The sequence below is a fragment of the Megalobrama amblycephala genome, linkage group LG1 (assembly GCF_018812025.1).
Source record: "Megalobrama amblycephala isolate DHTTF-2021 linkage group LG1, ASM1881202v1, whole genome shotgun sequence".
NCBI classification, from domain to species: Eukaryota; Metazoa; Chordata; class Actinopteri; order Cypriniformes; family Xenocyprididae; genus Megalobrama; species Megalobrama amblycephala.
This window is the reverse complement of record NC_063044.1, coordinates 26,963,715-26,983,863: the sequence shown is the minus strand read 5'-3', so window position 1 is coordinate 26,983,863 and position 20,149 is coordinate 26,963,715. Positions and strand designations below refer to the sequence as shown.

Here is a 20,149-nt window from a genome sequence, read left to right as displayed (position 1 = left end):
TATTCTATTCTTCATCCATTTTCCAAACTGTTTGTTCTTTGTAAAGTTGCAGAGATGATGGAACCTTTTCTATTCTATTCTATTCTATTCTATTCTATTCTATTCTATTCTATTTCAAACTGCTTGTCCTATGTAATTTTGCAGTGATGCTGGAGCCTATTATATCATATTAATTCTATTCTATTCTATTCTATTCTATTCTATTCTATTTATCCATTTTCCAAACTGACTGTCCCATGTAGGTTTGCAGGGAAGCTGGAGCCTATTATATCATATGAATTCTATTCTATTCTATTCTATTCTATTCTATTCTATTCATCCATTTTCCAAACTGTCTGTCCTATGTATGTTTGCAGGGATGCTGGAGCCTATTATATCATACCAATTCTATTCTATTCAATTCTATTCTATTCTTCATCCATTTCCTTAACTGTCTGTCCTATGTCAGTTTGCAGGGATGCTCTATTCTATTCTATTCTATTCTATTCTATTCTTCATCCATTTTCCAAACCACTTCTCCTATGTAAAGTTGCAGAAATGCTGGAGCCTATTATTCTATTCTATTCTATTCTATTCTATTCTATTCTATTCTATTCTATTCTATCCTTCATCCAGGTTTACAGGGATGCTGGAGCCTATTATATCATATTAATTCTATTCCATTCCATTCTATTCTATTCTTTATCCATTTTCCAAACTGTTTGTTCTATGTAAGGTTGCAGAGAGGCTGGAACCTATTCTATTCTATTCTATTCTATTCTATTCTATTCTATTCTATTCTATTCTATTCCAAAATGTTTGATCTATGTAGGTTTGCAGGGATGCTGGAGACTATTATATAATATTAAATTTATTCAATTCTTCATCCATTTTACAAACTGCCTGTCCTATGTAGGTTTGCAGGGATGCTCAAGCCTATTCTATTCTACTCTATTCTATTCTTCATCCATTTTCCAAACTGCTTGTTCTATGTAAGGTTGCAGAGAGGCTGGAACCTATTCTATTCTATTCTATTCTATTCTATTCTATTCTATTCCAAAATGCTTGTCCTATGTACATTTGCAGGGATTCTGGAGCATATTATGTTATATTATATTATATTATATTATACTATATTAGTCTAGATTAGATTAGATTATATATTCCAGATATTACAGAATTGATTAGATAGTGAAATAAACAATGTTTTTGTCATTCAAAATATGATGACTAAATCAAAAGTCAAAAATATGCAAAGTGTAGAAAAACTCATTGGTAATCAGAAACATCATGTAAACCTATTTTTAATGTATTTTTCTGAACAGAGTGAGGGCAGCAGCTAGCTGTGAATAGATCCTTTCCATTTGCTTCCTATTGACGAAGGCCTGTGTTCATCTCGACCGACCCAATCAGTGTGTCTCCAGTCAGTGCTCTCTGAGTGCTCCAGCCTGATTCCAGCCACATTCTCCATCGATCCATCGGGCTGATCACACACTCATCTGGGGGTCCGGCTCATTTTCTTCACCTCCACCATACTTATTAGACTATAAATATCAACGATAGACTACAGTCTCATATGGTAACAGCACAGCCGCACCTCTGTGTCTATATTATGATGGGTTCCCTGAGAAACATTCATATTGCTAATGGATTTAATGGCTTCCATGTTCAATAGTGCAATTTTTGTGTAAAACGTGTTAAGCTAACAAACAACCGGTTGCTGTCGTAATGTCTGTTTCCCAGGAGAGACTGATTAATCATTTTGCTCTGAGGGTCTGGCTGGACTAGATTGAAGGAGAACAGATTTATCAGGTACTTGACACAAAGTCAGTAAACAATCGCTTTTTAATGTCTCCCAATAAGGATCTATTCAGAATCAGAAGATTCAGAGGACTGTTTCATTAAAGCATGTTGCTTTGCTGGTCAAATGATGGCTGCTTGGAAGGATGTTATTATTGGTTTACTTCTCTAATGTTATGCCACTAATCAAATAAGTACCCTGGTGTTTTTTTGTTTTTTTTAAACATGTACTATGGAATTCTTGGAAATACATTAGAGAATCACGTAAACAGCTTGATTCATATATAGTATGCATTGAGTACCCCAGTTTCTATCAAAGTACAGTACATGCCTTTTAAAGGTATTTTTGACGTAACTTCAATCTGTATACTGATATTGCAATTCTTCATATTCCAGTATTGTTTTCCTCTGTGTGGTTTACATAAATATTTAAGATGAATAAATAAATATTGGTTATTGAAGGTGCGCAATTATAATTAAAAATGAAAATGAAATAAAGGTGTGTGATCTAGGAAACACTAAATTTTACACAAACAAGATAAAGTCCTGTTGCTTCAAGTGGCTATTGTCCAATGTGAAAACATCCCTTCCTTTATCAGTAAACAGTATGTAAATTATTTTGCTTTTTTGATCATGTAAATTAATGATTACAGTTTTAGTGTTGTAATCTATAATCAGTAACACATTTCAGAAATAATCTACCCAACACTGTGTAAAAGCACTGGAATATTTGTATTTGTGTCTGATGTGTCTGGTGTGTGTGTGTGTGTGTGTGTGTGTTTGTTTGTTTGTTTGTTTTTTTTAATCACCATAGTTACTGTACTTGTAATGATGAAATCATCCATCCATCAATTTTCCAAACCGCTTGTTTTATGCAGGGTCGTGGGTGATGAAAACATTTATGGTTAAACCTTCTTTACCATATTTTGCAAATAATCAAGGTTAGTTAATATGATATATTATTATTAGTTGATATTATTACTATAGTTGCATTTATAATAAATGCATTAAATCATTTCTGGAATAAAAACTCATTTGGCAAATATCAAGATATTTCTATTTTTTTTTTCTATTTTTCAAATGGCTTGTCCTATGTAAGTTTGCAGAGATGCTGGAATCTATTCTATTCTGTTCCATTTCAATTCTATTGTATTCTCCATCAGTTTTTCAAGCCGCTTGTCCTACGTAAGTTTGCATGGATGCTGGATCCTATTATACCATATTAATTCTATTCTATTCTATTCTATTCTATTCTATTCTATTCTATTCTATTCTCCATCCATTTTCCAAACCACTTGTTCTGTGTAAGGTTGCATAGATACTGGAGCCTGCTATTCTATTCTATTCTATTCTATTCTATTCTATTCTATTCTATTCTATTCTATTCTCCATTAATTTCCAAACCACTTTTTCTATGTAAGGTTGCAGAGATGCTGGAGGCTACTATACCATGTTAATTCTATTCTATTCTATTCTATTCTATTCTATTCTATTCTATTTTCAAATGGCTTGTCCTATGTAAGTTTGCAGAGATGCTGGAATCTATTTTATTCTGTTCCATTTCAATTCTATTGTATTCTCCATCAGTTTTTCAAGCCGCTTGTCCTATGTAAGTTTGCATGGATGCTGGATCCTATTATACCATATTAATTCTATTCTATTCTAATCTATTCTAATCTATTCTATTCTATTCTATTCTATTCTATTCTATTCTATTCTCCATCCATTTTCTAAACCACTTGTTCTATGTAAGGTTGCAGAGATGCTGGAGCCTGTAATTCTATTCTATTCTATTCTATTCTATTCTATTCTATTCTATTCTATTCTATTCTATTCTCCATCCATTTTCCAAACTACTTGTTCTATGTAAGGTTGCAGAGATGCCGGAGCCTGTTATTCTATTCTATTCTATTCTATTCTATTCTATTCTATTCTATTCTATCAGTTTTCCAAACAACTTGTCCTATGTAAGTTTGCAGGGATGCTGGAGCCTATTATACCATATTAATTCTGTTCCATTCTTTTCTTTTCTTTTCTTTTCTTTTCTTTTCTTTTCTTTTCTTTTCTTTTCTATCAATTTTCCAAACAACTTGTCCTATGTAAGTTTGCAGGGATGCTGGAGACTATTATACCATGTTAATTTTGTTCTATTCTATTCTATTCTATTCTATTCTATTCTATTCTATTGTTTTTATATCAAAAATATTAATATTAATAAATATAAATATAAATATTAATACAAATATTAATATTAATTTTCATCAAAAACTATGAGATTACATTTCATGTGAACTATTTTGAACAGGTGGATTTTAGCTGGAACTCTGCACTGACAGAGGCCATGGACCAGAACTTTCCGTTTTATAAATCTAATTTTACTGACTCAGAGTTTTCTAAGTTCAGCTCTTTGTCCAATATTTGTAAAGAAATATGATGAAATGATCCCCCGTGAAAAATAGGCAATAATCGTAGGCTAATTCGTTTCAATCTATTTAAGTCACAAAAGCATCAAACCTGTACTTTATGTATCTGACCCCATCTTTACTCAGTTTTATATACTCGTTTACTGCAGCGTTTAAGCATTAAAACATCATCATGATCATGAAGAGATGTGAGAGCATCATCTTATTCTTCAGGCCATGTGTGTTTCTCATTGGTTAGTGTGACTGAAGGTGTGGTTTGAAGATCGCAATCCCAAATCAGAGTTTGGAAAAGAGGGATTTGATTATAGGAAATGGACAAGGTGATGATCAAAACTCTTAAGTAAAGCCTAGAACGCAAATACGAAGTGTGAGCTCAGAGCTGCTCACTATTTCAACAGCAACATGTGGATGAGACGCGCTCAAGTTTCCTGATCACACAGAACAAAGCAGCGCGAGCGCGAGCCAAAACATGACGCGCGCCCGTGTTTGAACGATGTGTGGATTATTACCGTTGCTGTTATTATGAGTGGCCATGGCGTGGTGTGACCGTGGGATTCAGATGCTGCTGGCCACCGTCGGGGCTTTTGTGGCGTTTAGTTTGATGAGCATCGCGATTGGGACCGACTACTGGCTTTATTCTCGGGCTTATATCTGTAACGCCACCAACATCAGCACGGACGACACGCAGGCGCAACCCAAGAAGGTCCGCGGAGATCTCACGCACTCCGGGCTCTGGAGGATCTGCTGCATAGAGGGTACCATGTGCTTCACATCCTTTCTTAGACTTGAGTTTTAAAAGAGAGAAAACTAAGTTCATTGTTCTGCCTTTGTCTTCAGACAACCAAGTCTTGCTTTTAGGAGGCTTTTGTTCTTTATCTCCACCCAAGTCAACTCAAAACAACATATTGGTTTCTTACAGTCAGATGCTTAGTCCGTGTTTGACGATGCCATTTAGTTTAAAGGGTTAGTTCACCCAAAAAATTAAAATTATGTCATTAATTACTCACTCTCATGTCATTCCAAACCTGTAAGACCTTCGTTCATCTTTGGAACACAAATAAGATATTTTTGATGAAATCGGAGAGATTTCTGTGACTGACCCTCCATTGACAGCTACGCAACTACCACTTTCAAGCGCCAGAAAGGTAGTAAAGACATCATTAAAGTAACCCAGTGGTTTAACCTCAAATTTTGGAAGTGACACAAGTGCTTTGTTTGTGGCAAAAAACACTTTATTTACAAAAAATCTCCAATGCGCGTTCACGAGAGCAGCACGATGCATACGTGTTGTGTTGACACGAGAGCAGACATTGTTGCATGAACGCATGTCGGAGATTAATATTTTGTAAATAAAGTGGTAATAATGTTTTTTTGTGCAAACAAAGCACTCGCGCCGCTTCATAAAATTACACGGATTACTTTAATGATGTCTTTATTACCTTTCTGGGGCTTGAAAGTGGTAGTTGCATAGGCTGTCAATGGAGGGACAGAAACCTCTCAGATTTCATCAAAAATATCTTCATTTGTGTTCAGAAGATGATCGAAGGTCTTACAGGTTTGAAACAACATGAGGGTGAGTAATTAATGTCAGAATTTTCATTTTTGGGTGAACTAACCCTTTAAATGTGTGCACCCAGTATGCGAAAGGAGTCTAACCTACACAGAGACACTCAAGTTAACCAACATCTCTATTTTTTCCTTCATAAACAGGCCTTTAGAAAAGAAACATCACAAGTGTGAGCTCTATTGTGAGATCAAATAGAGAATTCTAAGTCTAGAGTTTCTCATCTGTGCTCAGATTTGTCAGGATACCAAAATCTGAGCTCAAATATTTCTCATCAAATAAATCCAAGATCAAATTTTCATAGATAACAGTATGTCAGTTGTTTGACGATTGTCTCATTAAACACCCCCCATTTTAGGAGACATATCTGAGACAAAGTTGCTATCTAAATGGAAGAGCTTATAGCCTTTCATCCACAGGATCTGTCAACAACTCATCCAGACTCATTCACTGGTTGGATCTCTCTCAAGTTACTGTAGCATAAGTTGACGTTCACTTGGAAGGGACTGAAAATGCTCCCCCGTTTCTCTCTGTTGACACCAGCGGGTTTCTTGAATGGACAGGAAGGCGTAATCAGTCCAGAGATTCTCCTCATAAACCTCTTCCTTCATTCATGTCTTTCTTGCATTTGATGCTGTTGCTTGGAAACAATATGTCTGAAATCACTATGGTAACGCCAATGTTTAAAAATAGATGAATCTTTTGCTTCTTATGATTGTCCATAGAAAAGAAAAAGACAGACAGGCATGAGAGACAGACAGACATATGGTTATTAACATGTATATATATATATATATATATATATATATAAATAATTTAGTGCTAGGTTTTTCCCACAACATGCAATTTTGGCAAAGCTTTGACTCAGACAGCCAGACTGATTACGTCATACAAGTGTTCAGGCTAAACAAGGACATCACAGGTGATGAACAGTGATAACTTCATGCTTATCTTTTTCCAAAAGTCTAATGATAATGTTGTCGGGGCTTCATATTAAGAGCAGAACTCATACTGACAAAAGAAAATCAGTTTGTCTTTCAGGAAATTAGTTGACACCAGTAATTAACCAGTGCATTGTCATTTTATAGTGTGAAAATATTTGAGTTTTCCAACATTGAAAGAAGAAACTTCCTCAGATCTATGTAGAAAATACTGCTGATATTCGGCGTCAGCAGGGCTTATTAGTTTATATGTATTTACTTATTTCAGTAAAACTGATCAAAACGTGTTTGGCCTAGCAAACATTATGCAGTTATTGGTATGTTATTTCTCTGAAATGTTTGTAATGTACTGTAATTAAAATCTAATTAAAAGAATTAATAAAAAAATAAAGTAAAATAAATTACTAAATTATTAACCATGTATAAAAGTATAATTTGAAATAAAATAAAAAGGTTTAATAAAATAAAATAAACACCTGAACTGTGCCATACAAAAAGTAAAATAAAAATAATAAAATAAAATAAAAAAATTATCTTGAGGTTTATTAAAGATTTAATAAAATTGACTAAATAAACACATGAACTGTGCCAAAAATAATAATAATAAAATAAAACATAAAATAAAATAAAAAATTATCTTGAGGTTTATTAAAGTTTAATAAAACAAAATAAACACCTGCACTGTGCAATAAAAATAAAATAAAAAATAAATAAAATAAAACATAAAATAAAATAAAAAATTATCTTGAGGTTTATTAAAGTTTAATAAAATAAGCACACACTTGAACTGTGCCATAAAAAAAATAAAAAATATCTTGATAAATAAATAAATGCCTGAACTGTGTCATAAAAAATAAAATAAAAATAAAATAAAAGATAAAATAAATAAAAAAATATCTTGAGGTTTATTAAAGTGTAATAAAATAAAATAAACACCTGAACTGTGTCATAAACAAATAAAATAAAAATAAAATAATTAAAATAAACCATAAAATAAAATAAGAAATTATCCTGAGGTTTATTAAAGTTTAATAAAATAAAATAAGCACTTGAACTGTGCCATAAAATAAAATAAAATAAAATAAAATAAAATAAAATAAAATAAAATAATAAAATAAAATAAAATAAAATAAAATAAAATAAAATAAAATAAAATAAAATATACCTTGAGTCCTGAGTATAGTTAACTGTTTATGGTTATCATTCTTTTGTTTGTGAGATTAGGGGGTATTGGAAGGGAAGATCTGTCACTTTTGCCATTCCCAGCATGCACAATAGATCTGTAATTAAATGCAGCGGCTGAAAGGCCACGGAGTCTCTAATTAGCCACTGGGTTTGACTTCCGGCACGATCCACGCTGAATAACGCAGTCATAACGAGCTCTGAGCACGTGCCAGGTGCGGGACCGTTTACCTTTCCTGCATAAACCTCAAATTAACAGCGCTTGCCAAGAGATACGTCATACAAATACAGTCATTCCTTTTGCCTTTAATACTTTCGTGTATTGTATAATCTGGAGTAAAGATAATTTAATTGTTTAAAATTGATTTTAACTTGAGACTAAATGTCTGTAATTTGAGATGTGATGTCCGTAGCGTAACTGAGTTACATAGCAAAGTTTAATACTCAGGGTTAGTAGTTTGTTCAACTCCTTAATGGTAAGTATGAGCAACAATAATACTCATACTTGCCTTAGCAAACACTACTAATAAAGACGACACAGCATTCTCCATATCGATAGATTTGAGATGACAAATAAGCCGAGCCAAAGAAAAGCACACTGCCCCCCTAGCACGCAAAGCAGCGATTGGTTTCACTCCTCGACAAGGCGAACGATTGGCTGTCTTGCGCCGATTCACAATTATGACAAAACGCTGGAGGCAGCTGAAGACGTGGAATGTGGCAGCTGTTTCCTCGCCGTGCGGGATGTGCCCAGTGGGGATGTGGGTTTGTAAGGCAGGAGGGGGCTTTTGGCATGGGGGAGAGTAGCATGTTGCTGTCTGCTGTATTAAACCACAATGAAGATGTCAAAGGCATCCTTGGAGACATTATGGAAATCAGATTGTTGGATCAGACCTGAGGTTGCCATGGAGAAGACATGCTCAGCGATGAGCATTGTTACCTCCAGGCAGGCCACAGGGACCAAGCGCTCGTTTTCTCCTCTCTCGCTCTCCCTTACCGATGTGCCTCCGTGTCAGTCAAGCGAGGTTCCTTATTTTGTCTTTATGAGGCTGGATACACTTCAGTCACTGGGCCAATAACCACAACCTATAAATCAACAGCTTGAGCGGCTCTTTACATAAGCTCCTATGGCTCACCACACTTACTGTACGCACTGAGAGAAGTTTTAGTGTACAAGTCTAAGAGCCTGGTTTTGCTCATGTCGGCTCAAGTGCAAATTCCAAATACTTTTATTGTAAAGACAGTTTTCCAGTTTAATGTTTATTACCAATTAAATTAAATGTTTACATTATATATATATACTGTATATATTTGAAACATTATGACACATATACTGCCTATAACAGTTGACTCTAAAAACATGGAGCCTTTTTAAACAACCAGAATAGGTGTATGTATGAAAGTTACACTGTGACAATGGTACTCTGTCAAAAATATCAGAATAATCTTTAGAATAAATCTTGTTCCTGGTCATGACCTATGCTTGGAACTCCTTGAGACAAAAACTGTGTAATAATATCCATCAACAATAGGATACTGTCCAATAACTGAACCTGAGGAGGTACAGATATAAAAATTATTGCTAATAATATCAATCAATGCTATTATGACAGATAACTGATATGATCAGATTTAAATCTATATTCTTTTTGTCTGTTGATTTTTTTTTTTAATGTATTTTAATATTTGATATTCTTTTCATTGTACATCCTGTATGTGGTGTGTATGTGTGTATTATATATATTTTATAAAGGTTTTTTTTTTTTTTACAGAGGTCTCTTTTTTTTTTACTCTTTTTTTTTTTTTTACAATGACTAGACTAGAAAACACATGCTCCACTTTCTCAGACCTATTTAATGCTAATTAATTTGCTCCTTTTTTAACACTAGACCCAATTAATGGCATGCTGGGCCACACAAAAGCTGTGTCACAGGGAGTAGACAGAGAGACAGACAGACAGACAGACAGAGAGAGGGATTTATGATGTAAGTTAAGACCTGATAAACACATATCTCCTCGCTTAAAGTGCCCCCATTTTCCTTTTACGAATATTACCTTTCATGTAGGGTGTAATATAGCTGTTTGTGAATGTAAGAGGTCTGCAAAGTTGTAAAGATCAAAGTGCATGACAAAAAGTTATTGTCTCCTAAAAGAATTTGATTCTGAACTGCCGAAAGAAGTCGTCAGTAATTCCAGTCTCACTTCTTTTTACAAACCTACGTAGGTTTGAAACATATTTGCATAATGGCAGCCTATGGTCTTCATTGGCTGCCCGTGAATAATGTCTACTTTGACCCTCAAATACTGTAGTTGTAGCTGAGACTGGAAGAGTTTGGTTTGTGTTGTCGACATGTCAAGAAGATTCTGTTTTCTGCACTGTTTTTACATACACTTCCAAACAAACTCGAATTGATACAGTACAACCGACAACATCATTATGGTTCATATAACTGTGATACAAGAGCTGAGCTGATATTCAGAATGGGCGTTTGGTTTCCGACATGCACTGTAAGCAGTAGACCAATCACCACAGACTGAGCTATCTGACCAATCAGAGCAGAGTAGATCAATCACAACAGAATGGACCATCTGACCAATCAGAGCAGAGTAGATCAGTCACAACAGACTAGGCCATCTGACCAATCAGAGCAGAGTAGATCAATCACAACAGAATGGACCATCTGACCAATCAGAGCAGAGTAGATCAGTCACAACAGACTAAGCCATCTGACCAATCAGAGCAGAGTAGATCAGTCACAACACACTAAGCCATTTGACCAATCAGAGCAGAGTAGATCAGTCACAACAGACTAAGCCATCTGACCAATCAGAGCAGAGTAGATCAGTCACAACACACTAAGCCATCTGACCAATCAGAGTAGAGTTTATCAATCATCTGACCAATCAGAGCAGAGTAGATCAATCACAACAGAATGGACCATCTGACCAATCAGAGCAGAGTAGATCAGTCACAACAGACTAAGCCATCTGACCAATCAAAGCAGAGTAGATCAGTCACAACAGACTAAGCCATCTGACCAATCAGAGCAGAGTATATCAATCATCTGACCAATCAGAGCAGAATAGATCAATCACAACAGAATGGACCATCTGACCAATCAGAGCAGAGTAGATCAGTCACAACAGACTAAGCCATCTGACCAATCAGAGCAGAGTACATCAGTCACAACAGAATGGACCATCTGACCAATCAGAGCAGAGTAGATCAGTCACAACAGACTGGACCATCTGACCAATCAGAGCAGAGTAGATCAATCAGAGCAGAGTAGATCAGTCACAACAGACTGGACCATCTGACCAATCAGAGCAGAGTAGATCAATCAGAGCAGAGTAGATCAGTCACAACAGACTGGACCATCTGACCAATCAGAGCAGAGTAGATCAATCAGAGCAGAGTAGATCAGTCACAACAGACTGGACCATCTGACCAATCAGAGCAGAGTAGATCAATCAGAGCAGAGTAGATCAGTCACAACAGACTGGGTCATCCGACCAATCAGAGCAGAGTCAGCTTTTAGAAAGGAGGGGTTTATAGAGACTGGGCCATCTGACCAATCAGAGCAGAGTAGACCAATCACAACAGACTGGGCCATCTGACCAATCAGAGCAGAGTAGATCAATCACAACAGAATGGACCATCTGACCAATCAGAGCAGAGTAGATCAGTCACAACAGACTAAGCCATCTGACCAATTAGAGCAGAGAAGATCAGTCACAACAGACTAAGCCATCTGACCAATCAGAGCAGAGTACATCAGTCACAACAGAATGGACCATCTGACCAATCAGAGCAGAGTAGATCAGTCACAACAGACTGGACCATCTGACCAATCAGAGCAGAGTAGATCAATCAGAGCAGAGTAGATCAGTCACAACAGACTGGACCATCTGACCAATCAGAGCAGAGTAGATCAATCAGAGCAGAGTAGATCAGTCACAACAGACTGGACCATCTGACCAATCAGAGCAGAGTAGATCAATCAGAGCAGAGTAGATCAGTCACAACAGACTGGACCATCTGACCAATCAGAGCAGAGTAGATCAATCAGAGCAGAGTAGATCAGTCACAACAGACTGGGTCATCCGACCAATCAGAGCAGAGTCAGCTTTTAGAAAGGAGGGGTTTATAGAGACTGGGCCATCTGACCAATCAGAGCAGAGTAGACCAATCACAACAGACTGGGCCATCTGACCAATCAGAGCAGAGTAGATCAATCACAACAGAATGGACCATCTGACCAATCAGAGCAGAGTAGATCAGTCACAACAGACTAAGCCATCTGACCAATTAGAACAGAGAAGATCAGTCACAACAGACTAAGCCATCTGACCAATCAGAGCAGAGTACATCAGTCACAACAGAATGGACCATCTGACCAATCAGAGCAGAGTAGATCAGTCACAACAGAATGGACCATCTGACCAATCAGAGCAGAGTAGATCAGTCACAACAGAATGGACCATCTGACCAATCAGAGCAGAGAAGATCAGTCACAACAGACTAGGCCATCTGACCAATCAGAGCAGAGTATATCGATCATCTGACCAATCAGAGCAGAGTAGATCAGTCACAACAGACTGGACCATCTGACCAATCAGAGCAGAGTAGATCAGTCACAACAGACTGGACCATCTGACCAATCAGAGCAGAGTAGATCAATCAGAGCAGAGTAGATCAGTCACAACAGACTGGGTCATCCGACCAATCAGAGCAGAGTCAGCTCTCAGAAAGGAGGGGTTTATAGAGACTGGATCCTTGATCGAACCCTTTCAGACACTATGATTCTGCACTGTCTAATCCACTGACTTTGTGTGCTTTTAGAAAACAGGTGATTCTGAAATGTATATAATGAAAAAAAATCTACCTATTGTAGGAGACTCCAAACCAACATTAGGAACCTTTAAAATAGCATAATCTGTTGACATCACCTTGGCCATGTGGACTATTAGTTAATATTTTTCCATCTTTTTTCAGATACCATTCACGCATCAGGACCAAAATACCAGTAAACTCTATAATGTCACTCATCTAAAATTCCCTTTAAAATGCTGTCGCTTTCTTCATTCAGCCAGATGAGAAGTGCTTTAGTTTCACTATCTGTCCGATTTGACAACGTTTTGATTTCTGAGTGACAGGCGTAAGGGGATGATCACATAGAATGCATGATGTTTTTTAAAAACACGAGACACCGCACAATATATCCAACTGCAGAGCTGCAGTGCTGATGAATTGAAAAAAAAAAAAACTTTTTACATTTTTTTTTTTTTTTTTTTTTTTTTTTTTAAATCTGGTGCTCATGCATGAAATGCTGAAAAATATAGCTAGCCAAAATCCTCAAAATTACACTATAGATGAATTGCATTTACATCCTAAACATTGTATTTGTCGGCATTTAAAACGGAATTAAAGCTGTCAAATTTTGGATGTAAACATGATTCATCTATACACAGTTCTGAGCCTATTGACTTGCTATACATCTAGCACACTTTTACATAGAAAAACACAGGTAGCATAGTAGAACACAAAAATTTATTCTATGTGAACCAGTCCTCACTGTAAGCAGTCCTCTCCATTTAGGACTTGATGATTGGCTCAAAGCAGACTTCTTAGTTCAGCGCATCAAGACCTCATACATGCTTATACTGGAAATCGTATACTTTAATTGTATTCAGTTGTTTCACAGTGACATGACGTGTATGGTGACCCATACTCAGAAATTGTCCTCTTCATTTAACCCATTCAAGTTTGTGCACACACATTAGGAGCAGTGAGTAGTGAACAAATACACACACTGAAAACCCTGGACACACACACCCGGAGCAGCCATTTGCCGCGGCACCAGGGGAGTGATTGGGGTTTAGGTGCCTTGCTCAGGGGCATCTCATTCGTATATATATTGAGGGTGGAAGAGAGTGCTGTTCATTCACTCCCCCACCTATATTTTCCTGCCTGTATTGAGACTTGAACCCGCAACCTTCGGGTTACAAGTCTGACTAACAAACCATTAGGCCACTTTGTCTGTAACTGAACAATAAGGGTTACATATTTCAAATCCATCCTCTACTCCTTCAAAACAAAATAAATTGCTACCATATGCAGGATGTAGTTTTTATTTTTTATTTGTTACTTTTTGTTACTTTATGTAACTTTTGCTTGGTGATTTGCATATATTTGCATGCTTTCACAACTCTAATCTTGACCAGTTTTATATTTTTGTAGGTCTCAACAAAGGAAGTTGTTACCGAATCAATCATTTCCCAGATGATAATGATTATGACACAGACAGCTCTGAGTATCTCTTACGTGAGTGACATTCTTTTCGGGAATATTACAGTGTTGCTGTCTATATCTCAGTGTTGAAATTCTTATCATGCACTTTTTGATATCTTTCTCAAGTTAAAGCTGTGTTTATGTGTGTGTGAACAGGTATTGTGCGTGCCTCCAGTGTGTTCCCCATCCTCAGTACCATTCTGCTGATGCTGGGGGGGCTGTGTGTTGGGGTGGGACGCATCTACAGCAAGTGGAACAACATATTACTCTGCGCAGGGATACTATTTGTGGCAGCAGGTAAACCTCGATAACAAATATTCCAACTTATCCCTGCTGTTACTGGCAGGTTCACTGGAACTGAGGGGGCAACAACTCCTCCATTTTTTTAGCTGTTACTTAACTGAATTTAGTGGGTTGATATAGCTTCTACTAAAAGTGCCTTCCTTGTATAGTTTCATCACCTGATAGATGATGAAAAGACTCTTTATCTAAACAGTAAAAGAGTGTGTAAATAAAAAGATTGTGTAAAAGCAACGCTAGACTAGATAGGGTTAACTTGCAGCATTGTCTGCATTAGCAACCATTAATTACCACAACACATCAGCATGTCTACCATATTGGAAAGTTCAAGATCGACACATAAACCAAGGAGGTTTAAAATACCCAGAGAAAGCTATTTGAGAAAGCATTCCCATTCATCTCAGCAGTTTTTTAGCCAGATGGTGAAGTTACAACATCTACCAGCAGGGGCTAATTAGACCATGCTAATGTAATGGAGGATAGCTAAGAAGAGCTGTTTGTTAGCATGCCCACCACCCACCACTATGATTGATGCTGGTTTAAATCCCACTCAGAGTGATGCAATGTTAGTTACAATGGTGCCGTGACCCAGATGGGAGTGATGTTTATGAGGGTGAGTGTAACGGAGGCCAGAGAGTAAGAGCTGTGCAAGTAAACCTCACTTGCCTGGCCCCAGGAGGCACACTAGAGGCTGCAGTCTTTAGTGTCCTTGTTGGCGTGCCCACCACCAATTATGGTTGACGCTGGTTCAAATCCCGCTCAGAGTGATGCAAGTAGGAGCAGTTATGCTGCGATTACGCCACCTCGTATTTACCAGAATCTTGAGATGACAACACGTGACGTTATATTCGGAGCTGTTCACGTCCTCGGACTGGGAATTATGCATTTCTATGGCACCACTATCAATGCCTAAATGAATCTACTATGGTCAGGTGGTACAGCGGCCATGTGGTACACGTGGGAGCTTTCAGAAAACTCCCAGAATAAAACCTGTAATTACAAGCTCTACAAGGGCGTGAACGCTTTTTACGAGTCAGAATCTCGTAGTTACAGTAATTATGATATGGCGTGAACGCACCTTTACATTGGTGCCGTGACCCGGATGGAGGTGAGATTTAAGGGCGAGTGCAACGAAGGAAAGCTAGTAAGAGATGTGTAGGTAAACCTCACTTCCCTGGCCTCAAGAGGTGCACTAGCAACTTTTACACAGAGGCTAGATCCTTGTTGGTTGATCCTGGTTTGAATCCCACTCGGAGCGGTTCGAGTAGGACCAGGGGTAGCCAACCCTGCCTCTGGAGAGCTTCCTTCTGGCTTTGAGTTTAGCGCCAATGCTAATCATACACACCTGAACCAGCTTATCATGGTGATCAGGATTGCTTGGAAATTACAGTCAGGTGTGCTGGATCAGGGTTGGCTACCCCTGAGTTACACTAACCTGCCAAGCCTTGACCCCTTGACATAAACACATGCAGTTGATTAGATATTTGCAGTCTGCAGCAAGTTATCCCATTTTGTCTAGAGTCTATGCCATCAGTTTGTATAACCGTAAGCTGTTACAATGTTGTGGCATTTTTGTCAGTGATATTACAGTAGGTTGAGTAGTGATTACTTCTGAGGAGCTCAACCTGTAGGGTTAACCTTTCCAATATGGTGGCGCTGTTGACGTATCCCAGTCAGGAAAATGTAACATCTTAAGTTAAATAAAGTCATAAATCTGTTATATTACTTTTTAAGGCATTTCTCTTACGCTTTCCTGGCTCTCTTTTGTGTCTGGCAGGTTTGAGCAACATCATCGGTATAATTGTCTACATCTCCAGCAACGCTGGTGACCCCAGTGACAAACGTGACGAAGACAAGAAGAACCAGTATAACTACGGTTGGTCATTCTACTTTGGAGCGCTCTCTTTCATTGTGGCCGAGGCAGTGGCTGTTCTGGCTGTCAATATCTACATTGAGACGAACAAAGAAGTACGGTTCAAAGCACGCCGTGAGTTCATCAAGTCTACCTCGTCCTCTTCGCCATATTCCCGCATACCCAGCTTTCGCTACCGTCGACGGCACTCGCGCTCCAGCTCTCGCTCCACGGAAGCATCCCGTGAGGCGTCACCCGTGGGCATGAAGATGATAAGCTCGGCTCCCATAGGAGAGATCAACATGTACACATTGACAAGAGATCCCCTCAAATCAGGGACGGATAGCTCCTACAGCCCTGACCACGATTCTGGATTCCTCCAAGTGCACAACTGCTTTCCCAAAGACCTTAATGATGGTATCAACAGGAGGACAACACCTGTATGAAGGCACACATCGGAACGGAAGAGATCAAGTTAAGGCCATACTGAATGGATAGCCAGCGGGGCCTCGGTGGCCTGTGGCAGGTGCCAGAGGAAGCGATACTCATTGATGAAGCCAGTAGACCAATGACGTCTGTTATCGGTGAAGGAGAAGCACTGTGTTAAGAAGAAAAGATTTGATCTCGGCAGTCAACAATCGTTGCGAACACGCTAATTTGTTTTTCTTGTTGTGTTGCTTCTCACATATAAACAATAACTCTCAGAGAGACCGATCTCTCATCAAAGGGCAAGACACGCAAATGTAAAACGGATGATCTTTTGACAATATGGCGTAGTGCTTCAGATATTACCTTTGTGTAAGCCAGTCCTTTCCCTTGGTTGAGAGTAAATACAGTGCCATACTCTCAATGTTTACCAATATGATAATGACTCTCACAGTATGAGATGGTGCTAACGTAGACTCACAGTTGAAGCCTTCCCATTATTATTATGTGTTCAGTACAGACCCAAGTTGAATAATGAATGCCCTTGTTTGTGTCATATGTCTGTAGCCACAGTTGTCTAGCCCTATTCAGTGTGCTTATCATCTTGGCAGTGTCAACTGCTCAACTACTCTGGAGCTACTTTGTAACACTGCAAAACTGTATTCCTGTTATTTATTTATTTTTTGCTGTACAACTAGAAATATCAGTTGAAATAATCACTGGAATTACTAAATGATCGTTGGGATTTAGATTTGTGTCTACTAATTGTGTATAACTCCCCTGCTGAAAAGACCAGCTTGGATTTTCATGATGTTCTGACTGGTTTGTGCTGGTCGGGTGCTTTCCTGTTTGGTGGAAAAGCTTAGTCATGATGTTAGTCAGCAAAAATATTGCTGGTTAAAGTAAGCATGAAATGGCATTTTCAACCCATTATACTGTCATGTAACATATTTCTGAGTGAAATATAGAGTTGGACTTGATGTTATCCATTGGGAACTGGTTGGATTCTGAAAAGTGGACGGAGCATGAGTAGAACCAGACTAGTGTGTAAAACTTACATGACTTTGATGACATCAGCCAAAATGAAAAATGGTTTCAGCTGCATTTTTGAAAGATTACAAAGACTATGAAGGATTATAAAGACATTTTTTTGAGTCAATCAGAATAATGCACAATAAGACCCAGGGATGTGCTTAGCACCAGCATCCAAAACATATGATGGTGACCAGCTCTGATGATCTTTTCTGCAGGGAAGTACAGCAGTATTCAACAGGCCTCAAGTTTTATACATCACTTTGAATTCTTACTGCCATTGATGGTCAACAATCGTCAGTAGTTAACCAGACTCATTGCTTTCCATTGTGATTCAATCAAAGAGTGATGTAATTCCTCAGCCTTCATCTCCATCGAGGGGTTTCACCTCTACTTAAATGCTTGGTCTTTGCCTGAATGTGGGTTAAATATAGCCACTCCTTCTTGTGATGGCTGTGCCGTGTCTGAATGGGGCACCTTTGGGGATCTGACATTGTTTGAGTCCGCTGATAAAAGGAGTACTGAGAAATGTCAGACATACAGAAATGAAAGACAAGTTTTGAGCCGGTCAGCCCTGAGAAGCATCTCAGCGACCGCTGATAAGTATCTAGGGCAGAGCAGTATGAAAGACATCAGTGTGGCCAGTCCAGCCCTTTAGAAGACCATTCAAAGTGTCTTAGCCTCACCAGAGCCTTATGCCTGGATTTCTCTTTGAGCTGACAATATAACCTCATCTCTCTTCTTTGTTACTGCTGGTTTTTCTCTCCCATCTTGCGTCCTTAGTGAAGAGTCAATCGTTTTTTCCCACTAAGGTCCCAGAAGACTGCATTATCCGTGTGAGTGGTCAAATCCATGTCGCTAAAAGTGTTTCCTCACAAAAGGAGAGGTCGCAAAAAGATGTAAATATCTGGTAGGTGTTTCACTAAATTGAAGCATTTACAGCTACCTTTTCTTAGTAAAGCCATTTTGACACAAGCTTTTGAGCCATAGCTCTTTGTAGAATGGTGTATGGTGGGTAGATGTAAATGTTTGCATGTTTTCCTCTAATCCACTGACTTTGTGTGCTTTTAACAGTATTATTAACAGGATGACTCCAGGATGCCTCACTGCCAAGCATCACTCACTATAAATACCAGTAATGTTCTCTCTGTTCTTCAAGGAAGGCATTTTGTCCTTCTGGTTTTCTTGATTTGCTAATGTTGTTCTCAGTATTTCTCTGTATCACGGACAAAGCTGACATATCGTTGCTCACATTATAAATAAATTAAATTGAGATACGTTGTCTTTCTCATGCATATTTGCTTTGTTATGTGACTGTTGTGTTTTGAAACAGGAATAAGAATTATTCTGATCTTAAAAATACAACACAACCCAGCAGCTATCTGTATTTGCAAAATTACATCATACAAAAGACGTTTTTTTTTTTTTTTTTTAGAAAGGCATTTGTTGCTTTAAAGTACATCTAAAGCCTGACATATTTTGAAGGTTAGAAAGATCATGCAACTTGAATACGAGCTTCAGCCCTGCCTTACACAAGAATTAAAAGGATAGTTCACCCAAAAATTCTGTCATGAAACTCTAGATGGCGCAGGCTAATAGGTCCTTAACTCAATTTGCTTGCAATCACATCATTCTCTATAGGGCACAGCTGATTGGTCCTGCTGCATAAGTTGTCAATGAGCTTGCTGCTCAACCTTCAAATACTTGGTCAAGCATTTGCGTATCATTTTGCAGTGTGCTTTCAGAAACCCTCCACCTTCCCCAGCTCCACCTGTATAGATATGCCCCAATATGCTATATTGTGCAGCAGCATTATGTCTTACTTGCTCACATAAGCATGTCATGTATGTATTGGTAGTAGCAAGTCCCATACTTGCTCAACAGCAGCAGCAACAGCAATAACAGCAAAAACAGCAGCAGCAGTAGCGTAGCAGATCTATTCAACCAAGACCAAACATATCAGCATTATCATATCCATTACCAAAGCTAAACACCCAGAGAGTTGTCATGACAGAAATGTAATTCTGCCATTATTTATTTACCTTCATGTCGTTCCAAATCCATTGAGTCACTTGAGAACAGATTCAGTCCAATGAATGAATCATTTGTGGGGTTTTTTGTGAACTGGATCATTCAATTCACTGCACAAAAGAACAATTTGTTCACAAATCAGACAGCCCCAGTCCTCATTTACTTTCATCATAAAGAGCAAGCAGTATATTTCTTTAAAAAAAATACACATTTTGAGTTCCACAGGTTTGAATATCAGTCACACAGGTTTGCAATGACATGATTGAGAGTGAGTAAATGATTACAGAATGAATATCTTATGAAACAAATGTGCTGTTCCTCCTCTAT

At 38.0% G+C, this 20,149-nt stretch overlaps 1 protein-coding gene across 2 annotated transcripts; it reads left to right on the top strand.

The window, feature by feature from the left end:
- Window positions 1-4,143: 4,143 nt before the first annotated feature.
- On the top strand, window positions 4,144-19,086 carry cacng4b (calcium channel, voltage-dependent, gamma subunit 4b). Of its 2 annotated transcripts, XR_007184484.1 has the most exons (5): window positions 4,144-4,957; window positions 14,131-14,214; window positions 14,338-14,478; window positions 16,259-18,701; window positions 18,866-19,086. XR_007184484.1 is itself a non-coding variant. In XM_048186944.1 (4 exons), exons 1-4 carry the CDS (start codon window positions 4,735-4,737, stop codon window positions 16,777-16,779), a joined length of 969 nt encoding a protein of 322 aa, XP_048042901.1. In that variant the 5' UTR covers window positions 4,144-4,734; the 3' UTR covers window positions 16,780-19,086. The 2 variants fall into 2 exon arrangements, 1 of the variants encoding a protein (XP_048042901.1); XM_048186944.1 differs by having other exon boundaries at window positions 16,259-19,086.
- Window positions 19,087-20,149: the final 1,063 nt, after the last annotated feature.

Excerpts from the sequence above, each read along its gene's own strand:
- cacng4b (XM_048186944.1), top strand. The coding sequence starts at position 4,735 with ATGGCGTGGTGTGACCGTGGGATTCAGATGCTGCTGGCCACCGTCGGG. Across the intron at positions 14,215-14,337 it reads CAGCTCTGAGTATCTCTTAC|GTATTGTGCGTGCCTCCAGT; the intron begins GTGAGTGACATT and ends GTGTGTGAACAG. Across the intron at positions 14,479-16,258 it reads GATACTATTTGTGGCAGCAG|GTTTGAGCAACATCATCGGT; the intron begins GTAAACCTCGAT and ends TGTGTCTGGCAG.